Consider the following 13,693-nt stretch of genomic DNA (forward strand, 5'->3'; position numbering starts at 1 on the left):
CCCGGATTTTTTTCTCGCACCCCTTCCGACCTCTGACCCCATCAGCCCCATTCACTTCTGCTGGGCCCCTGGGGCAGCTCAGGTACTCACCAGGAGGCAGCCACTCTCTTGGTGTGCCTGAGGGTCTGGCACTGCTGTGTGACACCTGCCCCAGCGCCTTTCCCATTGGCGTCCAGGCCATGGGCACCTCCCTGCTGACCTGGACTGCAGGCTGAGTGACGGGGTTTGGGATCGGATGTGCACCGCCCTGGCCCCAGGGCCAGCTGGAGTGGGCTTTGCAGGCTGACCTCCGTGCTTACCTCCCACCTGGAGGCAGGCCTGCCTGGGTAGCAGCCACAGTGGCTCAGACATGGACACTCGCGCTTGGCTAATTGTTGGCTCCGGGACCGGGCGGACCTCCAGCTCTCAGCGGCCAGAAAGCTGCCACTATCTAGGCAAGGAATCCTGGCGAGGGAGGGAGGCAGCAGCCAGGAGAAGCTGAGGGAACGGGAGTCGGATGTGGGAGCTGGAAATGTCCCCAGAGACCAACCTGTACTGGCTGCCCGTCAGGATCCCCTGGGAACTTCAAAATACGTCGTCCTGGGCCTGCAGGGGACCTGCCGCTGGAGAGCTTCTGGGGCCCGGGATCTCGGGGTGGGGCTGGCAGATGTTGGCAGCTGCTGTGCTACCTGCCTGCCCCCCTCACAGATGGGCAAGTGAGGCTGAGAGCTGGGTGATAGGGCAGGTGTCACACAGCAGTGTCCCCACAAACCAGGATCCCAGCCTGCTCTCCACACGCTCCAGCTCTGCTTTTGGGGCTTTGGCGCGCGCGCGCACACACACACACACACACACACACACACACACACACCCCTGCCGGACCCTCAGGCACATCAGGAGAGCCGCTGCCTCCTGTGATCTCCCCGGATGAAGCGGCCCTGCCCCTCCTCGGGAGGCTTCTCCTCTGTCCCAAGCCTGTCTGTCACCTCCCTAAGTGAAGCCGAATATCTTGGACCCGAAGATAGGAGGACCTCATGTCCGTGACTTTGTCTTCCTTGTTGGTGTCTGTCGTTGTTTTCAGAGGCCGAGAGGGGCGTTGGGGCCCCTGGTCCTGCTGGCCCCTGTCTGCGTGGTGGGCTGACCCACCACCCTGCTTTGCCTGGGACTGATAGGTTTCTGGGCTAAACCCAGGCAAGCTCCAGGGCGGGTTGATCAGCTTGGTTGCGTGTCAGCTGTGGATTTGATCACTGGTCTTCCTGTTCTGCGTGTTCCGGCGAGTGGGAGGAGGTGTCCTCCCAACAGGAAAGACCAAGCTAATGGACAGACAGACAGGACAGACCTCATCCCCACGACCCAGTGGCTGGGGGTCTTAGGCAGGTCCTCTCATACTCACACACAGTGATGGTCACCGCAGACATGCTGATGGCTGCCCAGGTGTTGCCAGTGCTGTGGGCCTGGGACCGACCTCCCTCTCCATTCCAGGACTGTTCCTCCGTGATCTAACCTTGGCCGGAGTTGCAATCTCTCATACTGCCTCTTGGTTTTTTTTTTGGTTTTTTTTTGGTAGGGGTGGGGGTGGGGGAGTTTAAATGTTTTTTTTATTGATTTCAGAGAGAGGAGGGAAGAGAGAGAGAGAGAGAGAGAGAGAGAGAGAGAGAGAGAGAGAGAGAGAGAGAGAGAGAGAAACATCCATGATGAGAGAAATATTGATCAGCTGCCTCCTGCACGCCCCCTACTAGGTAGGGATCAAGCCTCCAACCCAGGCATGTGCTCTGACTAGAAATCAAACCATTGACCTCCTGGTTCATAGGATAGAGGGTCCTGGGAGCTCAAATAGCCAAGACAAGGAGTCGGGGATGGCCCAGCCTCCCTTCACTCCCTCCATGCTCCTCCCTTTCTGACTGCCTGCATCCTTCCTAAGTGGATTAGGAGCCGCAGCTGGCAGGGGCGACCCGGAGGCCGGGGCTGGAGTGCTGTCTGGTGCCTCCTGCTTTGCTCTGATTCGATTTGGACTCAGCAGCTGGGAGGCTGGCAGTGGAGGCCTTTCTGGGAATGGCTCAGGGGACTGGCGAAGCGGGAGTCGCTGAGGGGGCGGGGACAAGCACCCCAGACTGGCACCCCTCTCAGCCGGCCAAGCCACAGAGGCCCCCCGGCCTGGTGCTGGCTGCCTCTTGGTCCTTTAGCACGTCTTATTCATACCCTCAGCATCCTTAATACTGTGGACTCTGAACGCCTATAATATTGCAGTCTAGGGGAAGAAATACATTTAATCAACGTTTAGAGGTGAACCCAACATACATGTTGGCCGACTGCTGACTGGCCAGTTGTTAGAATCAATATTGATCCACAGCCAACCACAGACTCCGGCCAACACTGAGGCCAGAGCCAAGCTCTGATGCGGCCCTCATTCCTTCGGATGTTCCTGTGACTGAGATCGGAAGCCTCTCACCTTGTTCTGTGTGACGCACTCAGACATTTGCTCTTTCATGTCATCGGAGTTGTGAGCCACGTAGAGGCCACAGTCCTTGGTGTGGATCACAGGCCTTGGTCCGTCGCCTACGTCCGGCCCTGAGCTGTGCTCTGGGGGTGCAGCGGTGACAGGCGGACTGGTCCCTGTCCTCACAGAGCTTGAGGTACAGGAGCAGCTGCACCGATAGGAGACACTCTGGGCTTGGCACCCTTTAAGGTGCCAGGCCAGCTCTCACCTGCCCAGAGCTGTTCCCCGCCCCCACCCCATCCCTAGTCATGTACACAGACTCCTCCTTCACTCCGATCTGCTGGGAGTCAGGAGGGGTTCGGCAAACTCCCTCCAAGGCCCGCAGCCCTGGTCCCCGCTCACTCCCCGAACGGCGCCCCGGGGCTGGGACCGTGCACAGAGCATCAGAGGAGGCTGGGCCCCGAGAGGGAAACGGACTAACTTCTGCCCTCTCCTTGGCTCCGATTGGCGAGGGGGCAGCTGCCTCTAAGGAAGGCACTGGCCCTAAGGAGGCCTGAGGGCGGGCCCCCTGGACATGTTTGCTGGCGTCTGGAAGGGGAAGGCAGGATGGGACGGAACTGAGGGAGGCTGACCTTTGCATCTGGTGGGTGCCCGGGCCAGGCTGGGTGGCACAGGGGCAGCAGACCAGTTTCCTGCCCAGGGAATTCCTGATAGGGGGGCCCTGATCTGAGGGTGCCCCAGAGACGGGGAGAATGCAGCTCTATTCTCCAGGAGCTTATGACGAGGGGACAAAGTCCTGTGTGTGAGAAACCCAGGTCTGAGATGAAGCAACCTCTGTACCTCTGAGACTGAGTCCTGACAGCCGGAAAGTAGACTGTGGCTCAGAGGCCGCGGGGCAGTGGCCTTCCCTTGTGGCTTGTTACAGAGCCGGGATGGAGGAGTTTGGGGACATGTGGGAAGACGGCAAGGGTAGCTGGGGCAGGAGAGGGCAGGAAGTGGGGCGAGAGAGGGGTACCTTCACAACAGAGGCAACAATTAAAAGCTGAGCAGGCAGTCCACAGATGACAAAGGGACCAGGCAAGGCATGGGTCAGGGAGAGTGGGACCTGTGACAGCTGGGGAGCCACAAGAATGTGGATAGGTCGCCCGGCCAGTGTGGCTCAATGGTGGAGCATTGACCTATAAACCAGGAGGTCACGGTTTGATTCCCAGTCAGGGAATTCCGGGTGGCGGGCTCGATCCCCAATGTGGAGCATGCAGGAGGCAGCCGATCAGTGATTCTCTCTCATCATTGACGTTTCTCTCTCTCTCTTTCCCTCTCCCTTTCTCTCTGAGATCAATAAAAAAAATTTTTTTTAAAGAATGTGGGTATGTTTGGGAATGACGATACCTAGAACACTGGAACATGGGTGTCTGGACCAGGAACCTTGAATACCAAGCCGAGTCCAGACTGTGGGCAGCAGGGAGCCACATAGGGTGTGTGGGGCAGAGAGCGATAGCCAGTGCAGTGCGTATGGGGAGAGTTGACGGTTGGGTTGCTGGACAGACTGGCCATGGTCCTGGGCTCAGCTCTGAGGCGGCAGACTTTGGGGGGGAGGGGGAGGTGTACTCGATCTTGCATATAAGGCCCTTAGGAGAAGAGAAGGCCAGCTCTTCACTTGTCTTTTGTTTCTATGTGGGAAGTAGAAACAGCTCTGAGGTCTGGGGCCAAGCCAGTCAGGGCGGCCACTCCTCGCGGCGCACACCCACCTCCGTCTGCCCCCCCCCCCTCTCTCCAGGTGACCATGGCCTTGCTGGGGAAGCGCTGTGACGTCCCCGCCAATGGCTGTGGGCCTGATCGCTGGAACTCCGCCTTCGCCCGCAAAGACGAGATCATCACCAGCCTTGTGTCTGCCTTAGATTCCATGGTGAGTACCCCGGCCCCCCCCCCGGGGAGTGGGGCACCCAGCTTTACAACCAGACGTTGGAGCTCGAGTCCCACCTCTGCCTGCAACGGGGGGCGAGAGGGTCAATGAGATTACGTACATAAACACCCAGTGCTCATTCCCTGCTCCTCGTTTCAGTAACTCCTACCCAAGGCCCGTGGCTGGCATGGTCACAGGCCCCCTCCCAGCACCTGGAAGGTAATGTGTGGGCAGCGATTCGTTAGAAAGCTGTAATCCGGTGTTACAGCAACGGCTGGAACTGCATCTTGGGGCTGGGAGAGGGAAATGGGGCTTCGTAAAGTACTCTTCCGGCACCGTTGCCAACACAGCTAAGCCTTTAACAGTAAATGAAAAATAATAATACAATTTTCCTCTATCCTTTTCCGGGGGAAGTTCTATGATGGAGGGTAGACAGGTGTTTTGTGTGTGTGTGTGTGTGTGTGTGTGTGTGTGTTTAAATCTGCATTTTAGGATGGTGAAGTTGAAATTCAGAGACAGCAGTACCTTACCTGAAGTCACACAGTATGACCAGTTTTTGAAGTGGACTCGGGTGCCAAGTCGTCAGTTCCCTAGGACAAAGGACCTCCTCCCAGGCTGTTCTGCTGTAGGTGGTTCTAGAGCAGCGTAGGTGGTGTTGGGCCAGAGGCAGCAGGTGTTGGGCCATGGGGGGGCGGGGAGGTGGCTGGGTGCAACCCCTGCCCAGCGCAGAGCCGCCTTCCTGAGGAGGGAGCCGCCCCGGGCCTGCAGCAGGGTTAGCCTGCTGGTATGGAAACGCCGCTGACACAGACATGGACGGCAGTCACCAGTCACCACAGCCACGGGCCACAAGAGGCAACTGGCACTTAGATTGTAACTAGCTAAAATTAAATACACTAAACAGTTCTGTTGCTCAGTCACACTATTCTCATTTCAAGTGCTCAGTGGCCACATGAGGCAAGTGGCCACAGCATTACACAGGGCAGAAATCGGATATTTCTATCGGCAGAAAATCCTATTGGGCAGCACTGGTCTAGAGGGTTTTCCGAGGCTCCTTGGGGCTTGGAGGAGCCGATGACTCTGTTGCTAGCCTGGTGACATGCAGAAGGCAAACTCCCCCAGCCCCTGGGCCCTTAACGGATTTCCTGAGGGACCTTCACCGGTGACAAGGCACTTGCTGGGAAGTGACTGAACGCTGGCATCCTCCAGGGCTCAGGGCCAGGGCCCTCAGGTGGTCCGCAGGGTGTGGGCAAGTGCTGTCCATCATCACCACCCCACCCCACACCTGTTTCAGGCCCTCCTCCAGGCATTTCCTCCCGGCCCCCATGCTTGGTGCCTTTGGGTGAGTCGATTCCCTGCGGTGGCCTCAGCTCCTTCAGCTGAAGTGTGACCACCCCACAAGGCTCTCCGCCAACTCTGACAGCCCCTCCTTTGTTAGAAACCACCAGATCTGTTGGTCCTGTTTGTTAATATCCTGCTGTGGGGAAAGGGAGTGGCAGGTTTTGCTTTAATCTTAGAGAGTAGAAAACAAAACCCCCCTCACTAGGGGATCAGTGGAAACTGGCCTGCTGGCCTTGCAATGTCCCAGCTTCCTCTCCAGAGCAACTCTAGGATGGAGCTGGACTGTTATGCCCAGATTTCAAGATCCCCAAAGACCACCAGGGAGCTGAGTCCGATGCAAAAGCAAAGAGCCTTTATTCAAGCTCGAGCCCAGTCTCTCCGCCTCTACCCATGCAGGGGCAGGATGCAAAGAGCCCCAAGTTCTGAAAGTACAGCTTCTTTACAGGGCTTAGGTTGGGTGGTAGGGAGAGGGCCAGGGTCCAGTTACACACGTGGCTGGATGCACTTAGCTTATTTGGCCTTCTGCATTCTTATTGGCTGATTTAAGACTGGGTTAGGCAACTGGAACTATTTTGTAAAAAAAACCTGCTGTTTAAAAAAATGTTTGCTGTCTAGCCTGCTTTAGCCTGTTTGAAGATAAACTCAGCTATATGACCTTGTAGGCCAGAGATTAGATATGCCCATAATCTCAATGCCATGCCAGGTGCATTTTTCAATTGGATAGAACTGTGTTGTTTTCAAGGCCAGCATCGAGCTGCACATAGGGCTGGCTCTTCACCAAAAAGGGAAGTTCTGCTTATAGCCTTGCTCTGCCCTTTCAGGATGAGAGGCATGATTATGGCCCAGAGAGGGTGAGGAACATGTCTAGGTCACACAGCAGCAGAGCTGAGATTAGAAGCCAGATTTCCTGACTGTCAGCAAAGCACTACCTAGCTCGGAAAACCCAGCATTTATCAGGCACCGACTGCATGCAGAAAGTGACGGGCAGGGTTTTCCTGGTGATGTAGGCCAGAGGCCTGAGATGTTAATGGTCTTGGTTGAGGGTCCCCTGTGTTAAGGCTCCCCTTGCAGTGAGCCCGCCAATCTCACCTCTAAGGCTGCAGAATACCCCTTTGCCTGGATGCCCACACGAATGCCCCATTTAGAAATTCTTTCCCGCCAACAAGGCCTCCTTGAATCCCCACAACCAAACCCATTGAAGCCCTTTGAGCCGGGCTGCTTGCCTCCATTCTGCAGACTTGGAAACGGGCCCAGTGAGGGGTGTGACTGCCCCAGACCCACAACAGGAAGAGGCTGGAGTGGGATGGAAGCCTAGATCTGTCTGAGCCTTGGTTCTCTTGGGGCCCATCCTACCTTTCCCTCATCCAGGGCACAGAGAGTCCAGGACAGGATTGTCCCTGGGGCTGGGCCCAGCCTAACAGAGGAAGCCCGCCCCAGAGCAGGGAGGACTTGGGAAGAAGGAAGGGCAGAGGCCTTGTGCCTTTGGCTTCCTCCAGCCTCCGTAAACTGATCTCCTCCCCCTGACCTTGGCCAAGTGCGTGGGAGGAGGCGGGGAGGAGAGGGGGCGGCCGGGTCATTCATTGGTTCCTACTGCAGATTCTAAGACTGAGAATGTTGTAGGAGTGACTGCTCCCTGGAGCTGCTGGGGGAGAACTCCCATCCCACCCCCAAAGCTGGCACGAAGGTGTGCGGGGATGGGGGACCTTCCCCCCGGCTCACGCCCCCTGCTCCCCCTGCAGTGCTCGGCGCTCTCCAAGCTGAATGCAGAGGTGGCCTGTGTCGCTGTGCACGATGAGAGCGCCTTCGTGGTGGGCACCGAGAAGGGGAGGATGTTCCTGACCGCGCGGAAGGAGCTGCAATCAGACTTCCTCAGGTTCTGCCGTGAGTACCCCGGAACTCTGCAAGGCCAGGGTACTGGGTCCCAGAACAGCCCTGGGGGACTCTGTTGGGGGACGCCCTAGACAGGAAGGGGTTGTGCAGGCTTCCTGACTTGGCGTTACCGGGGGCAGCCCCCGGTTTCGTTGGAATCATACAGCGGCCCCTCGATTGGTAGCGCCTGGCTGGACTGAACCCCAGGGCCGGCCAGCCCCATCTGCTCATTGACAGAAGGGAGCACTGAGGCCCAGCGCTGCCCAGTGCTTGTGCATCCCCGACACAGAGGCTGAGCACACTTGTTTAATACTTACTGAGCGCCTGCTGTATGCAGTGCCCTTCACAATGCCAACGCGTTTATCCTAACGTCAACCTTAGGGGTAGGCACTGTCACTGTCACTGTTACAGTGACATCGTTTTGGAGCCGCCCCGGTGGCTGGAGTGACAGGACATGTCCAGCAGCACATAGAGAACGCTCGGTACATGTGATAAACTGTGCTCTGGCCCCACCATGTACTACCGCTACTCGCTTTTCCCAGCAGGCTTCGGGCACAGTGACACTCACCCCTGGTTCACAAACAGGAAACTGAGACTCCGTGAGCATAAGCCACTTCCCCGGGGACATAGCCGATGAGGGAGTGAGGCAGGGTCTGAGGCCAGGCCTCCGGTTCTGAAACCCATCCTTTCTGTGACACTCCTTCGGGATCGGGGGGATGCAGCACGGGAACCCCAGAGCCCTGCCACAGGGTTCTCAGAGACCGACATTCCGGGCAGTGAGCCGGAAGCCCCCGAGACAGAGGAGTCATTCTGAGGCCCCCAGCCCTTCAGCGCTGCTTGGGCCTTCATGGCCCCTCCTGACCCAGGCCCTGCCGGCATTTCTTACCCCGGCTGCGCTGCCCTGCACGCTGGTTTACCAGCTCTGTGTCCCTCCCCATCGCTGCCTCTGCCTCTGCCCTGCCGGGAAGGTCCCCATCCTCTCCTCTGCCCGGCCGGTGCCCGCCCAGCCTCCCGCCTCCGGCCCCGTTTAGGCCCCTCCGTCCCTCGAACCTCTGCTGTGGTTGCTCCCCACACCCTGCCAGCCTCCTGTGCCCAAAGGTCCACCTGCGCCTGGGGCCCCCGCTTGGCAGTAAGCTGGGGGAGGTCCCCTTCACCTTTCTGGGGGATTCTTAGGTCCTACAGGTTTCGGGCCTGGCCCCGGCACTGAAGGCCAGCACTCAGTCTCGAGCATTCGAGCTCTTGAGTTGAGGGTGGGCCCTGGCGTCAGACGCCTGAGGCCACACATTCCGGCCCTGCCTCCTGCTCCCTGGCCTCAACCTTCTCATCTGTGAAAGGGGAGAACAGGGCTACCCTCCTCACAGGTGGGTCTGAGGATGAAATGAGTTAATATGTGGCAAGCACTAGTGCGGTGTTTCCCAAACTTCTCTCATGGTGAGAATCACCTGGCGGGGTTGTTAAAATACAGATTCCTGAATCCCAACTAAGAAGTGCTACACTAGGATTTTTGGGAACATATAGGTAAAATTGTATACTTTTTTTTTAAGGATACAATTATACCTATATATGTTCCCAAAAATTCTAGTTTAGCACTTCTAAGCTTAGAGCACTAGTTAGTATACAATTTTACCTATATGTTCCCCAAAATCCTAGTTTAGCACTTCTTAGTTGGGATTCAGGAATCTGTAGTTTAACAACCCCGCCAGGTGATTCTCACCATGAGAGAAGTTTGTGTCTTAGAGCAATGCTTGGCACTTGGTTTACACTCGGGACCGGCCAGCTGTTGTCTCACCAGTGTGGCGTTTTCCTTATACCCCAGGTCTGGACTCCGGGATCAGCCATTTCGGGAAAAGCCTCCCCTTAGCATGGGACATGTCATTCCTGGGGCCCAGCCGCTGCCCCAGCCTCCCCATCCCACGCAGCCCTCAGCGCCGGCACCCTGTCCGAGGGAGGGCGGGGGCCAGGGCAGGGCAGGGTGGGCAGGGGCAGGGTCTGTGGTCCCCCGTTGGCCAGGCTGGACGCCAGGCCGGGGCCTGACGAAAGCGCACCTGGCTCCCCGGAGCCAGGCAGAGCCACTATTTATAGCGCTGGGAGCTCAGGCTGGTTTATTTCAAGTGTCACAGATCCTCGGAGGAGAGCAGGCTGCAAGCTGGGAGGGGGCCGCTGGACTCTCATCTCTTTTCCTGCGCCATTTCCAGCAGCTTCCCCGCCCAGTGGCCCACGGGCACGCCCAAGCCTCCGCCCTAGCCCAGCCTTGCATGAACCTGCCTCTCCCAAGCCTCACAGACCCCTGCTGGGATCCTCGTCATCTCCCCATTTGGCAGAGCAGAAAACGGGGGCCTCGGTTGTTTAAATGGAGCGTTAGTGTCAGAGTGCGGAAAGAGCCAGATGGAATAGATATTGTTGGACCCCAGTTCTGAGCCAGGCCAGCTGGTCTCCAGTGAGAGGTCACACGCTGAGGCCCAGAGAGGAGGGAGACTTGGGTACGGTCACACAGCAGGTTAGAGATGGCCAGCGTCGAGACGCAGGCCCCATGACTAGCCTGGCCCTACGCAGGGTTTGCTCACTCATTCATTCTTCATTCATTCATTCACTCGTTCGTTTGCACTTGGTGTTGGGTGGCCCGCTGCTGAGCTCGGCACAGGGCAGGGACAGTCCAGCTCCGGGCAGGGGGTGAGACGGATGCTGTGTGCTCTGTGCCCTCAGGAGGACCCCCGTGGAAGGAGCCGGAAGCAGAGCACCACAAGAGGGTGCCTCGGGGGGAGGCCGGCGGCCGGAACATCCCTCGGTCGACCCTGGAGCACGGCTCAGATGTGTACCTGCTGCGGAAGATGGTAGAGGAGGTGTTTGATGTTCTTTATAGTAAGATCCTTCCTCATTCCATTTGGGGGCCCCCGGCGGGTGGGAGCCCGAGTGCCCGCTCAGTTGAGGGGGCTCCCTCCTGCCCACTGTGGACCCGGGGCAGCACTTCAGCGCAGCTCTCCTTCCTCCTGCATCTCTGGGCGTGGACCTCCCGCCCCCGCCCGTGTGCCGACCCGCCATCCCCGCTGCCCCTGCCCAGGCCCTGGCGACACTGCCACTGCTCACCCAGAAATGGCCCCAGGCCTCCTTGCCCGTGACCAAGGGCACTTCCCAGAGCACACGTGTGGCCAGGCTCTTCCCTGCACTTCCTTTGGGGGTGCTCTGGCCCCTGCAGGGTGGCTTGAGCAGCCCCCACTGCCCCTCCTCGCCCACCTCTCCGGCTGGGCCGGCTGGGCTGACCCGCCACCTGAGCCACTTCCTGTTCTCCGCACACCCCGGCTCCATTCGTGCCCCTCACCTTTGCACCGCTGCGCCCTGTGGACTGCCTTCTCCTCTCTGTGGTGGACACCCTGTTCCTCTCAGGCTCAGCTCCAGGAAGCCCCCTCTGGCTACCCGCTGTGCCCTCCTCTCCCCTCACCAGGCCAGCTGCTCCCAGCGGGGTCAGGGATGCACCTGCTGTCTCTGTGGTCCCAGCCTGCAGGTCAGGGCTGGGGCAGCAGCAGGGTTTAGAGGGCATTTGTTGAGTGACTGGTGAAGGCTCCCTGGCAGCCAGATCTTTCCTCCGAGGCTGGGGAGGGAGGGTCAGGCTGCAGAGTCAGGGCCCAGCGGTAGCCTTCACACCCCCCAGGTGACCTCGGGCAGGTCCTACCTCACTTATCTCTGACTCGCTCTGTACCTTTCCCCGCTCCTCCTTGGCTCTGTGGAGCAGGTCTGTGAGGCAGCGCCTGCTGTTGTGTACATGTGGGGAGAAGGCGGCCAAGCGGGGACATGGGGCCCAGGGGCCCTGGGTAAGCACCCCGGCCACCCTGGGGCAAGAGGACTTGTCACTCAGGTTGGCTGCGCCACTGCAGACAATCTTGCCAGCTACAGGGTTCGTGCCCAGAGTCCCCTGTGCCCCTGCCCGCTCTGCCCTGGCCTCCTTCCCCACCTTGAGCAGAATCAGAGGTGGCCCTGAGGTGAGGGCTGTAGCAAAGGGGCAAAAACAGATGTTTCTGAGCCCAGGCCTCGGGCCCTCCTACCCCTCGTTTTCCAGCCTGGCTCCCCTCTACTCACCCCTTCCTTCATCCTTTCCATCTTCTCAGTCTGTCCTCTCTTTTTCTGTTTCCTCTCTACATCCTGTCTTCCTTACTTTCTCTCCCTCTCATTCTCCTCTCCCTTCCTCCCTATGGCTTTTTCCTTGCAATCTCTCTCCTGCCCTCTTGTCTGTCTGTCTCTCTCTCTCTCTCTCTCTCTCTCTCTCTCTCTCTCTCTCTCATCTCTCTCACCCCCTCCTCACCTCACCTCGTGCCCACAGCCCCAGGCCTGCTTTTCCCTCCATCCAGATGTCTCTGTGGGTAGCCCTGGCCCTCAGACAATAGGTCCTTGCCCACAGTCCCCACCCACCAGCCTCTGAGGTTATTCTGGGTGAAAGCTGCATTTAAGGAACTGATGGGAGTTCTTATTTCCTGGGAACCCAGCATCAAGGAAAGTCATTCAACACATCCCCAGCACTGGAGCAGGCCTGGCCCCCGCCCATCCTGGCTGCCCTCTCACACCAGACCCTCTCCTCGATCCCTCCTCCCACAGGCGAGGCCCTGGGGAGGGCCAGCGTGGTGCCACTCCCCTACGAGAGGCTACTCAGGGAGCCGGGGCTGCTGGCCGTGCAGGGGCTGCCCGAGGGCCTGGCCTTCCGGAGGCCGGCTGAGTATGACCCCAAGGCCCTCATGGCCATCCTGGAGCACAGCCACCGTATCCGCTTCAAGCTCAAGAGGTGAGTGAGGCCGCCCGCCTGGGAGAGGGCCGGGGTCTGGTGGCTGCACCGTAAGGGCTGGGCCAGGGGGACCTGGCTAGGAGGGGGACCTGCTTCCATGCTGGCTCAGCCCCGTGTGATCTCTTCGGACCCCACAGGGGACCCTGGTTGTACAAGGTGCCAGTCTGACGGTGGAGGTGAGGCGGAAGTGCCGTCATGGAGTGTCACCTGAGCAGGCGTTTAGTGACGGGAGGCCTCCAGGGGATTGCTGTGGTGCAGAGAAGCCGGGAGAGACATGGCTGGGGAAATAGCAGCAGCAGCACTGCAGGCTCCAGGGCGGCCGGGCAGAGTGCGGAGGTGGCCAGGCAGACCGAGGGCCGTCCGTGCTCCAGCCCCACTGCCCGCACACGGGCCACGAGGAAGAGGGGTAGGATGGGAGGTGGAGGATTAACTGCAGCTGAAAGGACACCGTTGGTGGACTGGGACACTGAGGCGGAGGGCAGGGCCTGGCCTCTCCGATCGCCCAGCCAAGTGCCCCAGGCACATCACGCCCACCCCAGGCCTGCACCCCCGCCTGCAGGATGGGGAATGGCTCCTGTCCTGCATACCTCACAGGCTGCCGTATTCTGCGGAGGGAGGGAGGGCTGAGGGGCTGCAGACGTTACGTAGCCAGCGGTCAGGTGCACAAAGCTGTTGTGTGTCCTCGTCTCCTTTACCCAGGCCACTCGAGGACGGCGGTCGGGACTCGAAGGCCCTGGTGGAGCTGAACGGTGTCTCCCTGATCGCCAAGGGGTCTCGGGACTGCGGCCTGCATGGCCAGGCCCCCAAGGGGCCACCTCAGGACCTGCCCCCCAGCGCCACCTCCTCCTCCATGGCCAGCTTCCTGTACAGCACTGCACTCCCCAACCACGCCGGGAGAGAGCTCAAGCAGGAGGCGCCCACCTACCCACTGGCCCCCAGCGACCTGGGCCTCAGCCGGCCTGGGCCTGAGCCCAAGACTCCTATGGCCCAGGGCTTCTCGGACTGCTGTGGTAAGCTCCTGCGGGGGCCCCAGGTCTGCAGTGGGACAGAGGTTGCTCATTTCGGGCACCCTCTAGGGCAAGTCAGGGTGTTCAGGCCCTCCCAGAACTGAAGGAGGAATGTCAGGGCACAGGGCTGGGGCAGGACAAACGGCTTTCTGGCTTAGACCCAGTCAGACACTCAGCCTTCTGTGAACAGTGTCCTTGGCCTGGGACCAAGAGACAGCCGAGGACTCCCAGAGGAATCTATATAAAAAAACAAACAAACAAAAAAACAAAAAAAACAAAAAAAAAACCTTGGTCACATGCATTTAATAAGCACCTACTATTTACCTACTGGATTAGGGATTCTGGAAGCATCAGAAAAGGAACAGCTGAATATGAGAAAGACTTTGTTCATA

The 13,693-nt window shown here is 58.9% G+C and overlaps 1 protein-coding gene across 3 annotated transcripts in view; it reads left to right on the forward strand.

The window, feature by feature from the left end:
- The window catches only part of GTF2IRD1 (GTF2I repeat domain containing 1), a 95,430-nt gene that overhangs the window by 26,522 nt on the left and 55,215 nt on the right, over nt 1-13,693 (forward strand). For 2 of the 3 annotated variants that reach the window (XM_036410069.2, XM_036410071.2), the window contains exons 2-6: nt 4,194-4,322; nt 7,397-7,538; nt 10,230-10,385; nt 12,111-12,294; nt 12,994-13,304. In XM_036410069.2, the coding sequence (XP_036265962.2) occupies nt 4,194-4,322; nt 7,397-7,538; nt 10,230-10,385; nt 12,111-12,294; nt 12,994-13,304 (922 nt within the window). The remainder of the gene's footprint in view (nt 1-4,193; nt 4,323-7,396; nt 7,539-10,229; nt 10,386-12,110; nt 12,295-12,993; nt 13,305-13,693) is intronic. The other variant, XM_036410072.2, reaches the window with a different exon arrangement.

Source organism: Pipistrellus kuhlii, unplaced genomic scaffold, assembly GCF_014108245.1.
Source record: "Pipistrellus kuhlii isolate mPipKuh1 unplaced genomic scaffold, mPipKuh1.p scaffold_m20_p_4, whole genome shotgun sequence".
NCBI classification, from domain to species: domain Eukaryota; kingdom Metazoa; phylum Chordata; class Mammalia; order Chiroptera; family Vespertilionidae; genus Pipistrellus; species Pipistrellus kuhlii.